The sequence below is a fragment of the Cygnus olor genome, chromosome 4 (assembly GCF_009769625.2).
Source record: "Cygnus olor isolate bCygOlo1 chromosome 4, bCygOlo1.pri.v2, whole genome shotgun sequence".
Taxonomy (NCBI): domain Eukaryota; kingdom Metazoa; phylum Chordata; class Aves; order Anseriformes; family Anatidae; genus Cygnus; species Cygnus olor.
The window spans coordinates 25,157,795-25,177,196 of NC_049172.1; the positions used below are offsets into that span (position 1 = coordinate 25,157,795).

A 19,402-nucleotide genomic window follows, 5' to 3' on the forward strand; every position below is an offset into this window, starting at 1 on the left:
CAATTTCTGCCCTGCTAACAACTGGAACCGTCATTTAAACCCTTTTACTTTAGGAAAAAGAACCTATTGCCAAATCTGCCACTTTTTTTTTTTTTTTAAAGACAGCATTGCATTATGAGAACTTGAAGTACATTCATAAATGTATTCTTGGTAGATTTTAATTGAAAAAAAATTTCAATCATTACATAAGGAATTAAAGCTTAATTATTAAGAATAAGTAACTCACCAAATAAGTTAGACACATCCACTTGAGCAACAATATCAGTGATATTTATTTAAAATAGTTTGCTGAGGAAGTTTGTTTCATAAGAGATGGTTTTCAAACAAATCAGCAAGGTTATGAAAAATAAAACAGAGAAACTCTCTGGGAAGGAAAAAGTTACAAAGAAAGCTTTTGCATATCAACAAAAACCCTCAGTCTTTTGATTTGCAGCGTGAGTCTCAGTCCCAACCTTTTCTGCCTAGTGAACACCACTATCCATCTTTAGATCTGGTTTGTTCTTGTCATTCTTCACTGAGTAGATGAAATATGTTAAGGTGTCCTTTTCATTCACTGGAATTGTCCTAAAATGGCAGCCAATTATCTACAAAGGAAGAATGCAAGGAAATTAAATAACCACTTTTATATGCAGAAACGGAAGACTTAAATTTAAATAGACTACATTAAAGAAAGTTTAAGAGCTTGATCAAACAGCTTAAAATTAATAAAGGAAACCCCACCTCCCTTCAAAAGTCTTTACTAGTCATACAAAAGTTAGGATAGGAACCATTTTATTGAGAACTCTGAAAAAAATACAGCAGATTGTACCCTAATTTCCAAAGTAAAATGCACAGAAAATTGTCAGAAAAAAAGTAATCAATTCTCACAACAAGCAAAGGAGTATCATTACATCTATGTAGTCAGTGCTTGAATCCTATAGAATGTGTAATGACTATTGAATATCAACAAAACTACAGCACAGAAATTAGGCTACTACTCATTACTCAGGCTGAAGGGGGGCCTGTATCATATAGAAAAATGCAAGATCCGATAAAAGAATTTTCAAGACTGATTATTGAACATTCAGCTCTTCAAAACAGAGCTGTCAGTGATAAAGATTCACCATGGTATACATACAAAAATGTCAACTTCTACAGTTCGAGTCACTTCTGTAATTCCAGAAGTTTTTTTTTTCTCTTCATCAAAATGGACTGTCAGCTTTATAAGTACTCAAATTGACTGACTGCTCCAGTCTGTTCTCTGGCTTTTTGCAGAACACTTTTTTGGACTAAAATTAGCAAGAGGAAGGGAGGAGAATGGGACTGCTCTTTGAACTACCACAAGGTACAAGTGTTTAAAACAATTAGCAAGTTAGAAAGCTTTTCAAACCCCGCTTGAAAAAAAAAAGTCAGTTTGACAAAGCCCTTTAACATGGAGTTTTAAGTAACAGCATAACAGCTAGCAGATCGACCATCGTACATTAGGGTAGGTTACAAGAAATCATATGGACTATAAAGTAAGGAAGCTCTGTGGCTATATCTCACAAAGGCCAGTAGGTCAGTCAAAGCACGTGACAGAAGCTTTGCCTATTCACATGAAGCAGCACAAGAAGAATACGTTATTGCAAACATCTCATGAGATGTACCTAAAGCAGACCCTTAGGAATGCCAGATTTACGGGGAAAAAAAAAAAAAATCACTTGTGCTTTTTCAAATCAGTCCTGCTAAATCAAGAACTAGCTGTACATCAAGAAAACACCAAACTGGTTTTAAATTCTTACTCATAGAAGCAGCAGCAGCATTGTTCTTTTACAGCTTGGCCTTGAGATCTCTCATACATTTAAGAACCTTGGCTTTAATCCACACTGCTTTGTAAAGAGATCAACAAAATGTCTGCACTGAAGTACAATTGAGCATTACTGCATAAAACTGAAAAGGTGGCAGCTGTACTTCCCTCCTGAGAGGGTCACCAGTGCTTCCATGTATTTATATCAGCAGTCTGTAACTGCTTCTTAGCAGTGCAGAAGAGTTCCTTTAAAACTGCACTCCCATACAGTAAAGATACACATGGCTGTGGTCACTGCTTCATCACTTTTAGAAATATTAATGATAAAAAAATTCATAAAGTTCCATTCTGTGACAAAAGAATCCAGTTTTTAATTAATAGAAATTAATGATCAATAGAAGTCTGTTTTTCAGGTTTCTGTACTTTCTACATAGAAACGTATGTAGATATTAACTAGGGTTTTAAAGCTAAGCTTGAACCTTACTAGTATTTCATTGCTACCTCTCAGTTTCCAACTATTGTCAGCAGGACTCTTAAGCTGAAGGTGTGACTGATGCACAGGCTATAAATCCACGATTCTATGATATTCAGAGAGATGCAGATCACCTTACTGTTCAACTCAGCACTTTGTGTTTTTAAGCAGCATACATTCCTTCCTAAAGTTAACAGTCCCTCCTCTGGAAAGAACTTTTACTTTTGATTTACTTGGCTCAGGAGCCACAGCCAATGAAGGAAGCTAGATAAGCTGCTCTGTTTTGTTCTCATAAAATCCAGATTACACATGCACTTTATGCAAGGATCTTATTGTAGAGAGAAGAAACACACATGCCATAGCAAGTTGCATTCTCTGTTATGGAACAAACACTCATACGTACTTCAACAAGCTGTGCTTTGTTAAGTCCTGGTCTGGTCTGTAGCTTGAAGTGTCTTTTGTACCTTCGAAGTGTGTTTACTTGTAACTGATATAAATCAACCTAGAAGAAAATGAGGGAAGGGGAAGAAAGCAATCTAACGTTACTGATAAGGTTTCACTTATTAATAGTTTGCCTCTCAACATTTTAGGATCTCACGCATACAAAAGCATAGACTGTCAGCTCTGAAGATCTCATTTTGACAAAAAAAAACACAGAACTCCACCCCACACCTTCGAGCAAAAAGAAAAAACACTCCAGTTCAGTTTAAGAGCAGTTTATTGTTACTGAACACGGCTCTTCCTCCCGTTATCAGCAGACAATGTTTGTAACTCACTACTGTACTTTAATATTTTCTTTTTTTTTTCCTGTTTGTTCCCAGTTTTGAGCATGATAGCACAAAGCCCAGTAACAAATTTTACGTAACATCTGATTCAAAGAATGCCTCTGTACTGAGATTTCAGCCATCAAATTTTACACAGGTTACATGCAAGATATAGCACAGCTGTACCATGAGACAGCATGCATTATAACCGAGAAAAAGTCTAGAGTGCAAAGTTCTCTGGCTTGAGGTGAGAGAAGAAAACAGCTGCTCCTGGTCTCCAAACATATCCCTGCTACATAAGCACAACACAGGAGGTACGTGCACAGGCATCGTTGCGCAAAACTATTTTTCAGTGTGAGTTGACAGTTGAGAGAATTGCACAAGCTCCTTTCAGGGATATAAATACACAACCGCAACCCAGTACTCCCTTAGTTTTAAATCCCACAAACTCTGAACAACAGTCACTTCTCCCACCAACAGCTTACCCTCCTAGACAATGCAAAAGAAAGTGAAATCAAAAGACTGAGGAGGAAAGTAAGCTGACAAAACAGGCTGAATGAGAAGTTCCGTTAGGTCAGTTGCTATTGCAGCAGCGTTCTCCAAACTTCCTGCATTAAAGATCGGTTAAGGCATTCACTTCTACTTTAAAGCCACTTAGCAGTCTCAACTATGGAATATTTCGGGCAACAACAGTGCTAGTGCCTACTTGGTAACCTTGCTAGATGTGACGCAATGCTGCCTTACGTGCAGGAGGATGGGCATCCTTTGGTACTCAAGCCAGCCGTACTGTGGAAACCTCTTCCTCCTGGTAGGAATCACTAACATCTAGTGATGGTCAAAACTCAGGTGGAAATTGGAAGGCCCTGCAGGTGCTCAGAATATTTTTTCCCTTAGTAAACTGGATAGCAATTGAAAATAAAAGTGGTCAAGAGCCAACAGGCATGAAAGGTGTATAGTGAGCACATGGGAAGTGCATACTATTGTTGTCCAAATGGCTAGCTGAAATGCCTCAAAAGTATTACCCCGACAGCTTTCTTTCCTGCAGTAGTACTATTAAAAATACACTTGCTTTTTTGTTCTAGAGATATCCATCAGTTGCATCATACTTTATTATTCTTGTCTGGGAAAACAAAACGGGCTCGCTGAAGAGCTGCAATTACCACTCTGCCAGACAGCTACCTAAAGCCACACAGAATATTAGGTTTAAAGAGGACTTTCATAGAAGCGATCCAACACGTTTACCGACAAAAGACACAGTCCAGCATCGAACTACTTTCGATCCCCTAAAATCCTCTTAGTCAGAGCCTTCAAACTGGAGCCATGTGCCTTCAGGCAGGGATTCTTGTACTAAGTTTCATCACTTATATTGCTGATGTCTGCAGATGCTGACCATAAGGATGCCATTAAATTAACACTTACGGAGCAATTTCAAAAGAACGCTTTAAAAATCCCTCTTGGAGGAGACCAGGTAGGCTCTGCTCAAAATTAACACACAGGTCGTAGCAGAAATAATCCAGAGCACATGTAAGAAGAAGAGAGCCCTAGGTGCATTCTCTCCCGTTATATTATTGGAAAACATTTGAGAGCTATGGATCACTTTTGTAACGGGTGATGTTTCACTGGTCTGCAGCACAGAAAGCAAGCAGGAAAAGTGCCGTCCTTCTCAGCTCATTTCAGGTACAGCTCCCTGAACATCACTTCCCCCAGCAAGGGCTAAACACAAAGAGCTACTATTACCAAACTTTCAGTTAGACTAAGGTAACAGGGTAACTGCAAGAACCATCTGCAACACATTTTGCATGACAGGCAAGGATTGGAGGGATGGGGCAGTGAAACATTTATATCTCAAGTATCATGTGCAATTCCCTTCAACCCCTGCAAAGACAGGTTTTGCTAATACGTAGCAAAGCACAACTTTTAGTAGGACTGTGGAGACAAATCACTTCAGAAGAAGGAAGCTGGAAACAGCAGTTGCCTGAGAGAACTAGCACACACTTAAAAACATTCTAGAAAGTCTTGTTCATTCTGTTCTGCACAACTAACACAGAGAATACACTGCAAAACTCAGTCAGCTTTGGTTGTATTAGAAACAGAGTGAACCAGGAGTCAGCCCTTTCCCCGCTCCCCAAAATAAAGCTGTACGAGTGGGAAAGCAGATCTGCGCAGACTCAGCAGTAGGTAAGAGCAAGCTTCGCATAACTATTAGAAAGAGCAACTGTTTAACTACCTCTGGAGTGTCGATGTCTTGCACTGGTGAGTCACCATCATCATCACTGCCTTTCCTCTTTCTTCTATTCCTCACGCTCTGAATTAAGTTTTTGTGGAAGTCACAGATATAAAGATGTCTCGCCTAAAAGAGCAACACCGCAGCTTTCAATCAAATCCGCGTAAACACCTCCTGGGCGTCCGACAGAAACGCGCACACGGCGATATGCTCTCGGCAAGCCCGCTAACAGGGCTCAGGGAGCTTTTCCACCCGACCCCGCCGAGGGAAGGAGTTGCTGTGCTGCAGAGCCCTGCCGCCGGCTGGGCCGGGGAGCGGCGAGGCGCTGCAATGGGCTGGCTCGGTGCGAGGAGCGCAGCACAGACACGTACAGCCCGCCCTCCGGCTCGGGGATCGCGAAGCAAACAAGCAAAAAAAAAAAAAAAAAGGGAGAGAGAGAGAAGCCAGCAGGAAAAGCCGCCTCACGCTGTTTGGAAGACAAAAATCCGGCTCTCGCCCCACATATCCCCCCCCTCCGGGCTCCCACCGCCTCCAAGGTCAAGCAGCACGCAGCTTTACCCCCAGCTCCCCTCTGTAGGGCCGCGCTGGTTCCGCCGGGGCTCCCCACGTGTGGGGCCGGGGCCGGGGCCGCTGCCCAGCCCCGTGCCGAGCCGTGCCGCGCCCGATGGCTGCCAGGCGGCGGTGCCCGGAGGGAGCCGTGCGGGCGGCGGGACGAGGCGGGGCGGCCGCAGCCCCGAGCTAACGGGGCTGGGGCAGCACCGGGGACCCCGGCAAACTCCGGCAAGAGGAAATTAGAAAAAAAAAAAAAAAAAAAAGGAAAAAAAAAAAAAAGAGGAGGGTGAGACGAGGCTGCCACGCCGCTGGAGGAAAGAGAGAGAAAAAAAAAGGAAAGAAAATCACTAATAAAAAAGGCAGAACTTTAAGGAGGGAAGCGAGCTGTTGGGGAGAGGGGCCAGGGGCCGGGCTCGCCCCGGTGCCGCCGGCCCGTGACTCACGCTCTTGTCCAGCTCGATCTTGACCTTCTTCTGCGAGATGCTCTTCTGGATCCGCTTGCTGAAGCTGGCGTTGCCGGCGGCGCGGCCGCAGCGCTCGCCCTCCTCCCGCAGGCAGCACAGCTGCCCGGCCCCGGGGCCGCCGGCACCGGCGGCGCCCGCCGAGCCCGCGACGGCACCGGCACCAGCACCAGCACCGGCACCGGCGGCCGAGCCCGGAGCCAGCCCCGGCGGCGCTGGCGGCGGTGGCGGCGGAGGTACCTCGGCGGCGGATCCCGCGCTGCCCAGCGGGGCGGCGGCGGCGGGGTCGGCCCCCCGCGGGGTCACCTCCTCGGGGGCGAAGCCGTTCATGCCCGGCGCCAGCCCCGCGGCGGGGCGCTCCCGTTCCCCCGCTCCCGTTCCCGGCCGGTGCCGCCCGAGCGCCGAAGCCCCCCGCGGCTACCGGAGCGTCGGCGTCGCCCCGCGGGTCGCCCCACTTCCTCCTTCCCCCTCCGTCATGTGGGGACTCTTCAGCTGTTTCCTATGTAACAACAGCAACCTGCCCGCCGCCGCGCGCCGCCCTCGGCCGCGCGGGGCGCCACGGGAAACGCAGTCCCGCCGCCCGCCGCCCCCGCCGCGTGGAGACGGCGGGGAAACTACAACTCCCGGCGTGCCCCGCGGCGGGATGGGGGCCGGCCATTTTGCGGAGGCGCCGAGCGCGCTGGCCGCGGCCCTCCCTCCCTCCGGGCGGCCCCCCCCTCTGCCCGCCGCCGGGAGGCCGGGCCTGCCGTGCTGGGGCGGCGGCGGCGGCTCGGCCCCGCTCTTAAAAGGCCGCTTTCCTTTCCCCCGCTGCTGCGGGTCGCTCCTCCCCGGCCGTGCGGCCGTTGGGATTTGAAATGCGTGCGGCGGTTGCAGGCCGCGGGGGGCCAGAGGCGGGAAGGCGGGGGCTGAGGGATGGCGGCGCCTCCCGGCGCTTCTCCCGGCTCGGTTTCTCTACCCCGGAGGCTCGCGTTGGGCCCCCGGACAGCGCGGAGGCCTTTGTTAGGGCTGCCTTGGGGCACGCGCGGTCCCGGGGCTGCCTCCCGCAGCACGGGTCTGTGAGGACAAAGGCAGCGCGCGGGGCAAGTCTCGAGTCTGGGCATTTAAGAGGTCCCTCTGTTAATAAAGGCGACTTGAACTACAAAAAGTCCAATAAAGGTGGCTCTGACAACCAAAAACGCCTCAGATTTCTCTAGCGCTTTCACTAACGATGAACTAAGACCTCGCCGTGCACAACAGTAGCTAAACACTGAAGATATGACAAAAGTATTTTTATTTTCCAGACTTCACCAAACTGCACAAGGGACGCTGACGTGAGGCCATTTAACAGTTCAGCTGGCAGCAGCGCGGTGACAGAAGCAGCAAACTTTGACCTGTTTCCATTCAAAGCGCACGCACCGACCAGCGAGGCTCCGCTTCGCTTTCAAACCACGGTGAATATTCCCTGAGATCCCCGAAGCGGCATCCGAGCTGGCTGTATGCGGAGCGTGGTGATTTAATCGTGGAAATATTCGGCCGTATCAATTACGGCGTGTTTTCAGCTTGCAGAAAGAAGCAGAAGAGTAGCGGGGAGGTCAGTGAATGATTTGAGAAGACACAGATCCGGTGTAAGCCAAAGTTCTGCGTGAGCCAGGGAACATGATTATACCGCAGTTTCAGTTTGTGCTGCAGATGGCTTTTTAATCTGATTACATAACCCGGTATTAGAGAGTAAGGGCAGGTCCCGCTGATGCTCCCAACAGTTGTAATTGAATGAAGGATACAGTAACTGAAGTTAGGCTGAGCTTAAAGTAACAGGCAACAGTTACACAAAAGGCATGTTTCAGTGATTATGGGGAGGAATTGGATAAGGGTTGGAAAAAATATCAAACCCTCTCTTGTTATCAACCAGGCTGAAGACTAAACGAAGCATCTGGGTTTAATTCCACATTCTGCCACTGTATAATCTCAGAGAACAGACGTTTAACTCACTTGTAAGGTTTCTCGTGATTTGACCATTTCAAACACCGTAATGATGTTAACATTAAAACAAAACAAAGGAAAAAAAAAACAGTGGGAGGACGTACCTAAAGAAGGACATAGGAAGCACATGCTGGGAAAACTGGGCCAAGGGTGAGTTCCAGGAATTTTTCAGAGGAAATCTGGGTCACGAATAGCAATTTCTAGAATCTGACACTGTGTCTTTTGAGATTCATTTAATTTCTTCAGATGGTTTTGACCTTACAGTAAGCATAAAATACATCAATCTACATATGCTATGATTTGATAAAACAGAAGGATCACACGCACATTTGTCTGATCCTGCTTGTACAGTTTGTGAGTGACTAAAAGCCTGATTGTTACTCAGCCATGCTCGCCAATATGTTAATTTATAAGCTGAATTTCAGTAGAGTAGTATCATAGTTTCATGATTAGATCACGATAAGACTGTAGTGGGGCTGAGAAACACAGTTCTGTTTCTGCTGTAAGCTGCTCATTTTCACACCTGTGCCCTGTCCTTCTTTGTGCCTGTAAAAGCATTTAGAAGGCTCCGCGGCAAACTAGATTGGGTTACAGCTAGACCAGCAAAAGAAAATCAGTTAAGTTTAACCCTGATCTGCTTTACTGCTCAGTTGCGTGATCGTGTCCCAGCACAGAGGAAGATCCAATGGAGGGGCAGGACTGTGTGACTGATGCTGGAACAGGGAAGGACCTTCTCCTTCCATATGAATGTCTGCTTAGAGGAATCACATCCCTTTTAATCTTGTATCATATGTGGGATCAAAAAATGCAAAAAGCTTGGGCATTGTTAAATAATAATAATCAATAAAGTTGCTGCAGAAGGATTCTGCTAGATTGTATATTGTCCAAAGTTATGATTTCTGAACATTAAGCTCTAGTAGTGTTTAGTAGAAGTATTCAGACATAACTAGAGCACATGTAGTGAGAGATTTTAAATAAATATCAAGACATGCAGTATTGCAACAATATACTGATTAGAGTAAAACCTCAAAAATTAAAACAGTTAAAAGAGAGTGGCAGTTCCAAAGCTGTAACTCTTGGTATGAGATTGAGATTCTACTAACATTTATGGGCTGAATCACATGGAGGGCCACAGTAATCTATGCCTGTCATGGATGCCAAAAGCAAAATACGGCTGACACGTAAGCAGTACAGAGAAGGAACAGGAGCTGCTGCATCTTGAGAAGGGTGCCCAAATTCATAGCTCACAGGCTCTGAACTCAGCAGGACTCAGGGACCGGTCCTGGCTCCGAGGAGGTCCAGGCGCAGGTGGGAGCTGAGCAGCTTATGCCTGTTTGAGATGCCACATGTCCCAGCTCCTGCCAGCCTCTGACTGATGTGTTTTGTAATTTGAGAGGGAAGAACGATAATTGGCCACATCACCTTGGATATATTACAAGCACACTGTAAACTTATTATTAGTAATCTTGGAAAGGAAATGTGTTTTGTAACTGTATATACACCTTCGCATGATAAGGTTCACTGGGGATGACTACTCCCTTCCCCATTAGGTTCCATTCACCTCAAGTCTCAGTGTACTTTAGTACACTTGTGTGCTGCACCTCGAATTATCCTGATAGCAAATAGAGTAATAGGGAAAGTGATTAGTGTAAGTTTTTCACATCACGTATACGTTTTGTTGTGGACTGTTAACTGCTTCAATTCAAAATAGGTCCTTGTAAAGTGCTTTAAATATTCTGCAAATTCCACCACATCCCCCAATGATTTTAATGAAAGAGCAACCAACTCAACAGGAATTCACTGGCTGTACATCAGAGATCGTGGAAATAGTTGTAAGTTTGTATTTTAACCGTTTTATTAGAAATTAAATTCTATTTATTGCTGTAAATTTGGTATAGAACAGCAAGTAAATCTCTCATTCCTTAGCAGAAATGAGTTGCATCCTTTTTGTTGTGCTCTTCTTTCTCAGATTTTTGATTTTCTGATTTTTCCTCTCCCACTCCAGCACCCACTAACTGTGCTACTGCCTGTCACTCTGCCTCCCATTCATTGTTCAACTCCATTTAAGCACAGAGCCTAAAACACAGGAACACTGGATTTATCTACAAACTATTTCTTCACTTCATGTTTTACACTAGTTATGCTGTAACTTTGTTTGGATACTTAATTGTATAACAAAATCTGTATTAGCACACAGAGCTTATCGTATGAGAAACAAGTGAGATGGTAAGAGAGAAAATCATAGCTTTAGCCAAGAGAGCTAAATTGGTGCAAAACTGGTATTTCCAGGTCTTTGAATAATCCAGTTGATGCCAATGTTCCTTTTTAAGCATTCTACTTTGTAAAATGGAAATTAAGGGTGTATAAGAGTTTATGTAACGTGTGCTTCTATTAGACTTAAAGTAGTAAATAGGGTCCAAAAATAAATGTTGTATTTTAAGAATAATCTAGGTGTTACGGGATTAAAACTGATAAGCCCGTGTACTGTAAAAGCTTTAAAGATTTGTAATACATGCCCCTTAACTGTCTGTACCAACTCACATTTGCAATACACATTAGTTAGGCATCAAAGGACCTTCTATTAAAAGGCTTAGTTTTCACGTGCAAAAATACGTATAAATGCCAGCACAGAAAAATTAAGATGTTCTTTGTTGAATATACATGCCAGGAATTATTTGCTGGGGGACTGAAATAATGAAGTATATCACATACTTTTTGTTTGTAAGCATATGTAAATGCAGCTTAAGGAAGATACTTCAGCGGCACACAAGCAAACACAGAGCCTACCTTCAGCTTTGTGCTGAGGTATGTATTAGGTTTCAACAATCTTTCTTCTCACAAGCCCCCATTCAGCCAACTTAAAAGTGCACATTCATCTGCGTCAAAGTCACAGTGTCACTGATCAGTTATCCATCCAGGCTACTTTAACATTTTGTTTCATATTATGACTGTCAGTGATCACACAGTCAGAAATAAAGGCCCAACAAAAACAGCATTAGTGCTTTTCTGAAATGTAATGCAGCAATCAGGAACGTATAACAAAAAAAGTATCACCCCTAGAGATTTTGTCTAGTAATGCAACAAAAAATTCAGCTATGAATAATAGACCAACACTTGTGTATTGTAAGAGTTATTTTTAATCCCTTGAAAAGAAATTAAAAGCTGAGTCAGCTCTCTTGATACTACAAAAAAAGAGCACTGTGTACTCTTTGCTACCATCTTACATTCTGTGAAACAATTTCTCAGTTACATAAACTCAGATTGGACATGGTCTTCAATCGCGTTTTGTTTTGATTAACTCACATTACACGATTTTTGCAGTTTTGTCATAGGGTTCTAGAAACTACAATGCTCCTTTACACCATCACGTCCTCTTCTGATATGGGCTCTTTTTACAGAAAGGAAAATGGGAAACTTCCATGGCCCTGTAGCTTGGTGCAGTATCCTCCTCTCTGCAGTACAATTATAAGCATCTTTAGGTCTGACTTCACTCTTGCTGAAGTTAACAGCAACCGCAAAGTGCCCCTGGAGAGCAGGTGAACACTTCATCCACCTAAATCTACAATGCATGGTTTAGAAATTCTTTAGAGGATAATTATTTGGTCTCAAGTCAGTAAAAACTAGTCTGGTGCTAGTAATAGATACTTTTATGAAAATAAAATGAGCAAAATTACATGTGGCTTTGGGGTTTAATTGTTTCCCTGACTTCCTGCAGAGCTCATTCTGTGTCAGAGATACAGGCTGACACTCCAACAAACTGAAGTACAATGACTGTTTTGAACGAGACTTGTTTTTAGCTAACGTTGCTTGAAAACAAATCCTTAACTGGGAAATATTATGAGGAAAAGATCTGATGCAATGTTTTACAGAATTTTTCACAAAACATGACCAATGAGCAGAATTTATTATTGCAGTTGCAAAGTACACAGGGCACCACGTTTCCCACATTTCTATAGTACTTACTGTCATCGATCGTTCGACATATAGCAGTTGATCAAAAGCATCACTTCTTCCTTAGAAATCACCAGATTGTGCTTTTCCTGCTTCATCTTTAATGCTCTCCAAATCTCAGCTCTCTTAGAAGATAATGTTAGAGTCTCAGCTTCTCAGCTTTCGTACTGATAAAGCTTCCAGCCTTTACTGTTGTAGAGATAAGTTTGTAATCAGGTCAAGGACATATTCTAAGGCAAAGAACGCAAAGAAAAATAGACTCCCACCCGTTAGTTTCAACATTATCATACTTAAACAGATATTATCGCTTTTTATCTAAATGTTTGGTTGTTAATGTTTATTAACATTATAAACACAAATGATGAGACCTGATTCTACTATTACAGCTATCCACAGGCACTATAAGATCCTTACCTCTCTCCACAAGTGAGTGGGGCAGAATTTTAGATGTTCTCATCATAATTTATGTCAGAATTAGGAAAATAATAATGCAGCTCTTTTACCTCTGAAACAACTTTAACTTCTTCATTCCGTGATTATCTATATTTCTAGTTATAGCATGAAAGTCTATTCTAAAATGAATTATAACTTTACAAAGTACTTTTTTTTTTTTTACTGCTGGAAGAAGTGAATGGGGATTGTATGCTTTTAATATTTGTACACATTGCAATAATTTAAAAACATAAATGCTAATTATTAATATAAAACACAGCAACAAAAATTGCACAAAACAATCAAGCCAATGAACTGGAGCGTGTTTGATCCAGCAGTAATAAGTCTTGCATCAAAATAGATTATCTCAAACTCAACTTTGGTGTAAACCTTTACAGATTTTAAGGATTTTTTCTTTAATTAAAAACAACAACAACAACAAAAAAAGGCATGGTTCGAGCTGCGATTTAGTTTCTCAATGGCCCTGAATAAGCTGTTCTTTGACATAGAACAACTTCATTTGAAATTTCCTTGTTTATTTTTTTCAAATGCACAACTGCCCTCTTCCCTCTTTCTTTTTTGTTTGTAGTAGGGGTTTAGTCCTGCCAGTAATTACGGAGGGCTTCTAATTAACCTCACACACTAAATAATGAGGATTAATCACAGAACCAAGGATATATTACTGAACATCCTTAACACCTTTTCCCCAGGAGCTGGTCTGTTGAGTAGAAGCTTTAGCTTTTGACTGGTATTCCAGGCAGATGCATTTTCTAGTAGCACAAAAGCTCTGAAATATCCTTTCCTGTTACTGTAAAACACTTAACATAATGGTACAGTGTAGGGTATACAAAGGGGTCTTCTAGAGAAACGGTAATTTTATATCATCAGTTGATGGGAAATCACACACGATCCATGACTAAAAATGAGACTAATCATTGAATCAACAATTTCAAAATTTCCTAGGTATTTTATTTCTTTTTTCAACAAATTACCTGTGTATCCTGTGATCACTTCCATGACCCATGACAGCACTATTTGCCAGCAATAACAGAGAAGAGAAAATTATTTTACCATGGCAACGTCTACATTAGCAACAGCACAGTAAGAATATATCTGGAGAGTGAAACTCACATACACTTGGGAGGCTTTACTTCAGACTACTTTATTCCCCCAAGCCAGCTGTCAACGACGTGTGTTCCTGCAACACATCTTTCACTGTGGTTTCATCCAAAAGTTATCTCCATTTGCATGTGCTCATACTGCTCTGAAATACGAAGGAAAAACATGGTAAGTAAAATCCCATTGGGAGACTCCCTTTAACAGAGTATTCTTGTCCTGAGCTAATAAATTAATTCATGGAGGTGGACTCACAGCTGCACTCCCTGGGTCAAAAATGAAGCCTAGTGTGACTTTCATACCAGCATGTACTTTGTGTGACCAAAATGTGAGACACATTTAAGTTCATCTACTACATGGACACAACATCCATGCATATGAGTATTACAGTTCTTAGGAATCAAGCTGTTTGCAGCCAAATCCGCTTCACTTTTGGCCACGGGAGACATAAGGATACAGATTCCCCCTTTCTCTTGTGGCTTGTGGTACACAGCCCTGTCAACTTACCTTTTTCTTTCCTAAAAGATTTAAGAATAGCAGTTACATAGGAAATAGCATTTGCTGTCAGCTTCAGTTTGCTTTCAAGTTTCTAGCCCTCATGACTGTAGAAGAAAATAGTCCCCCAGAATGGAAAAGGTATAAACAAAACATTCTGATTCATTCTGTAGGATTTTCAACAATTGCAAATCATCATCAGTTGCCACACGCTTCATTTTGGCAGCAACAAGCACCAGTGGCTAGCCTCACACAAGTACTTAGAATATTCAAGAGCTGGACTGTGATTACAGATTCTTTGAAACTGTTTCCCGGATGTCTCACCTTCAGGGCCAGGCACAAGTCAACTCGTTGTCTTACTGTATAGAAGGAAAAATATCCTGGAACTATGTCCTCCAGTTTCTAAATGATGTAACATTTGCATTAGTAATTACATTTTACTTATTAAGAGTAAGTACCATATACGTTTCAGATAAAGTACCAATGTTTATGAAGGCTGGAAGAGTTTTGAGGGCGGAGGCAGAGGGAACTTTTTTTTCTTCTTTTTTTACCCATTTAAGCCAATTCAGTAGTGTAAGTTGCAACTAATCACATTTTAAAGTCCCTCTGCACTGCCTGTGAAACCATCTAATGGATGAACAAGGGCAAATTGCTATTTTCTTCTCATATCTGTAACAAGGGATTAACAATATAGCGAAACATAAGAAGGTCTGTTACGATCTACAGGAGAAAAGTGTCATATGAGTATTAATTTGTAAATAAGAAAGTAAATGAAATTTAGAATAAAATTACAACTTAAAAAGTTCAGTTAAGTATAACAATTATTGTGACCAGGAACAGCTGGTGTTCCTAATATTATCTGCATTAGTACCAAGAGAGATTTGTTGTGTTTATTTCCTATCATATGACCACTTCAGTTTCACTCTCTGCTCTGCAGCTGTCCCTGGTAGTGTCTAATGTAGGCTGTCTTTGTTTTAAATATTTGGTACACAGCACAAAGTCAAAACAAGTTACTGAACTCAGACTAAAACAGCCTGGTGTAACAAGGCCTCTGTTTGCCTACTAGCTGCTTAACTGGTTATGCAGGCTGTACAATAGCACGTACAATAAAACTAATGTTTAGACAGTAAATAATTTCATTTTTATAAAATAGATATCATGTCCATGTTATACAACTTAAAAAAAAAAAAAGAGAAAAGTTCTAACATATTACTTTAAAAATAAGTCTTTAAGATATGGACAGAAACTCCAGTTCTGAGAACTTTTGGGCAGCTGCACTGCTACATATGTTTTTGTCAAAGTACAAAGAAAGTAACTGCTGATAAGTGGAACACTACAGCAAGCTGAGCTTTCTTTTGAACTTAAGTAAGCAGTAGTATAGGTAGTTCTAGATATTACTTTTAATCCTACAGCTGTTACCATCTATTTAGTATAAGAGACCCTCATACTGAATAGGCCCAAACCAGAGCTGCTCTCTGTAGACTTTGTAACTCACGTTAAAAAGGGAGTTTTAAAGCAGTGGCCTATTTAAATGCTTTTCATGTCCTGGATTTAAACTTTTTTTTTTCTATAGCAAAAAATGCTGATACTCTAAAGCTAAATACACTTTTTCTTTCAATATCTTTCATTGCTATTAGTGAAGTTAGGTGACATTAAAACCGAGAGTGGCTATAACTCACTTTCATTATTCATCCGGTAAACAGTGATTTCTCAAGTCCATAAGAGGGGGACCATTTCAGCTGCAGACTGCAATTAATCAGGAACGATTACTTTTCAATTTCACTGCCATTAATGCTACATTATCGTATATTCAATACAGGCATTCGGGTAATAGCAGAGTCTCTGGGGAGCCACTTTGTCCAACTGAACGAATTAAAACTAACTGATGTTGTCACCATATAATAGACTTGGATCAGAATAAAAGTTTGGTCTGAGTTAAGGTCCTGCAACTGGAGTTTGCAGCTCCCCCATCTGAATCATACCTGTTCCAAATGCAACGGATCTGCTGATTGAGGTTTTAATTAAGATTCAAATAGGAGGTCTTCGTTACTTTATTCACAAAAAGAACCATATTCAGACAAGCTTTGCTGGCCACAGAAAACAAGAGATATGGTATGCTGTAAAGCATTAACACTAATTGCTCATTTTTGTTGTCCATAACACACTTTTCTTTAAACCAGTTTCTCAGCTCTGTAACCTGTTTCCAGTCGCTACATTGCTTATCTTTCCTCACACACAGTTTACTGAAGATTAAGTGAAATCAACAATAGCACCCAAAATTGCAATTGTGGAGCAGATTAGAAACACAAAATGGCTTGAAACCAGGGAGCTATAAAACTTAAGTCATTTCATGAGCTGAATTATTCAACTAGAAGTAAGCCTGAAGTCCTGGAGTTTGTGCTTCTTCCCCACAACTGTCATCCACATGTGGTTAATAAATTAACCACACGGACTGACCAAAGTCAATACGGCATAGATCACTGCTTTAGAAAAGCAACAGTGACTGAATCTCTTGAGACAGAATTTGTGGTTTTGTCTGAAAAGGAACAGTGTGGTATAATGAAAAAAGAGTGACAGCTTATTGTGGAGCTAGACACACAGAGAAATACTTTTCCGAGTATGAGGATTCTGGTAGAAAGACACAGTTTTGGAACTGACAAGTTTTTTAAAATCAGCTTTCTTGTGTGTGGCTTTCGGCATCAGCACTGCTGTAGAAAGCTTCCAGTATCATATTCAAGCATGAAAAATTCTCAATACTGCCTTCCTTGTTGGAGGACAGACAGATGTTAAAGACTACAACTGTTTGGTTTCTTATGCTGCCCTATGCTGCATGACACAGCATGATGTAACCCTCCAAGTTTATATTTAGTTGTACAAAAGCTTTCTTTTTCAGAGAAGAGAACCTAGCAAAAGGCTGTTTTAAAAGAATGAAGAACGTAATTTTGAACAACTTCCTTAAAACATATGATTAAATCATTTGGAAGGCAGGCAGGTCTCATTTTTTCCCCCATAACAGTAATTACGCTTTCTTACTCTATCTGCTTTTCCACAATCGTTTTCTTAGGGTAGGTAAGACAAAAAGATGCAGTAGAGGAAATCTCCCTGCATTTATATCCCATAATTTCCAACGACCGCTCCAAAGTAATGTTTTTCCATGAACTTGCTACACTGATGTTAATAGAAAGAGTAATTTAAAAAAATATAGATTTTTTGCTTGAGAACTGAGATAGAACACCCAATTTAGAAGGGTAAAATTCACAATATTCTCCTCTGGTTTCAACCATTAAAAATCATTTCTAGTGCCTGTAACCATCGTGATTACTTTTTACTTACAAGCTCCCAGAGATTGTGACACACTATTTTAGAAGCACCGCTATTGAGAGACCTGTTTCCTGAAAGCTGGTGCAGCACTTTGTTTTTCTTTCACCTGCATTAGTGAGGAAACAAAAGTAAAACTGATTTTGATGGAGTTAATCTACATTTTTCTGTGGCTGTAAAATATGCAGGAGGTAGTACGACTGTTCTTATTTGAATGGTGTGATATAGAAAAGTCTGGTGGACAAAAATGTTTTTAAAATCTGACATGCTAATGGCTGTATTATGATTCATTCTGCACACATTAGCATTCTAAGATTCTACTATGTAACAAAAATGCTTTATTAACCAGAAAACACTCCGCAAGAAACTGTCACATACAGGTGGTTCACCACAAAGTAAATGAGTAACCATCTGGCAGCTTAATTCACTAAAAAAAAATAATAGCACTTTCCAAGTAATACACGAAGTAAAAACATTTCTAAAGCTACATAAAGAATTAAAAGCACTCCTTGTGAAGTGACTCGGCCTCCACAGAGTTTGGTACTACAGAACTGAGAACGTTAATTCACTACTTAGAGTGAGCTGGTTTACAGGAATAAAGAGCTGACGCTGGAACACAGAATATCCCCTGCGTAAATGTTTATTTTTGAAGATAAGTGTAAGTTTTGTTTGTAGGTAAAACACTATCAAAAGGAATAGCCACAGAAGTTAGCTGATATAAGAATTCTGATAACTGGCTTCTGACAGGCTTTGACATCTGCAAAGGAAATACATACCTCTGCACAGCTCTGCCAACTCACCTCCCAACCTCCCTTTCTTTAAAGAAGATTTTAAGCAATTTTTTCCAGCTTACACTCTGCCTCTCAGGGCCGCAGTTTAAGCAAACACATAAAGCTTAACGTGGAAAGGGGATGAAGGAGGCGTTTGTTACCACATTAACAAGCTGCTCTGTGCGAACATGCCTTTGTCAGAAGGAAGAAAAATGAGCTCGGAGGGCCGGGCCCGATAAATGCCTCTCATTCAATGAGATCTGAGCAGATCTGCAACGGAAGAGACTTTGGAGATCAAGTCAGATCCACTGAGCGATCCTATGCCTGCGACGAGTCCTCAGAGAGCTTAGGGCTTCTTGCCGCTCTCCCGTCGAGGCTATTAGCGCTGCCGCTGAACTAGGTTAACGCGATTAAAGCTCCACCGAGGACGTAACATCCTCGGCGAGCAAAGGCACAACCTGTGCTGTGGCTGCGCTTGAAGAGGCAGGGCCGTTAGAAACGGCGTGCGTGGGGTGTGTCTAAAGGGACGTTAAGGGTGGAACTGGGGGAGGACAGAGGAACATCACCGTCAGGAAAACCCACGCAGTGCGTGTAGTCCTGGACCAAACCGCCGTACGGGCTCTGAGGCTTCACCCCCCGGCGCCCCTCCTGGCACCGCGCACCGGGCGACGCCTTCCCTCGGCGGCCTGCGCGCTCCCGGCCGAAGAGCGGGGCCGAGGCCCGAAGTCCGGCTCCCCACGGCCGGGCCTAGCGAGGCGGGGAGGCCCCAGCCCAGCCCAGCCCAGCCCAGCCCAGCCCAGCCCGGCCCGCACGGTACCGCGCCCCGGCTCGCAGTGCGCCCCGCCGCCGCCTTTGTATTTTTAAACCACGCTGCCGCATCCCGCTCCGCCCAATCACGAGGCGCGCAGCGCCCGGCGGCCAATGGCGGACGCCCCCGCGGTTTTTTAAACCGTCCATCTCGTCCAATCGCCGCCCGGCGCGCCTAGCCCCGCCCCCCCGCCGCTCTCCTCACCCCAACCGGTTCCAGCGAGTATGCGGGCTGCCGACCCCCTCGCGCGCCACCTACCCCGGCAGCCGCTCGGCCGCTGACGCCGGCGGCGCGGCGAGCCAATGGGGAGCGCGG

General features: G+C 42.9%; 1 protein-coding gene and 1 long non-coding RNA gene across 7 annotated transcripts; both read right to left on the reverse strand.

Annotated features, from left to right (window-relative positions):
- Nucleotides 1-252: 252 nt before the first annotated feature.
- Nucleotides 253-6,709, reverse strand: SAP30 (Sin3A associated protein 30). The gene is made up of 4 exons (XM_040555778.1): nt 6,221-6,709; nt 5,229-5,351; nt 2,641-2,739; nt 253-584 (listed from the first exon to the last, which is right to left on the reverse strand). The coding sequence occupies exons 1-4, from the start codon at nt 6,566-6,568 to the stop codon at nt 462-464; spliced, it is 693 nt and encodes a 230-aa protein (XP_040411712.1). The 5' UTR covers nt 6,569-6,709; the 3' UTR covers nt 253-461.
- Nucleotides 6,710-7,492: 783 nt separating this feature from the next.
- On the reverse strand, nt 7,493-19,051 carry LOC121069511. 6 transcript variants are annotated; one of them, XR_005819468.1, is made up of 7 exons: nt 18,862-19,051; nt 17,525-17,618; nt 15,871-15,937; nt 13,712-13,844; nt 13,573-13,611; nt 12,161-12,337; nt 7,493-7,776 (listed from the first exon to the last, which is right to left on the reverse strand). It is a non-coding gene; the product is annotated as an uncharacterized LOC121069511 (long non-coding RNA). The 6 variants fall into 6 exon arrangements; XR_005819471.1 differs by lacking the exon at nt 7,493-7,776 and adding an exon at nt 11,300-11,722; XR_005819470.1 differs by lacking the exon at nt 7,493-7,776 and adding an exon at nt 11,306-11,756 and having other exon boundaries at nt 13,716-13,844.
- Between the last annotated feature and the right edge of the window lie 351 nt (nt 19,052-19,402).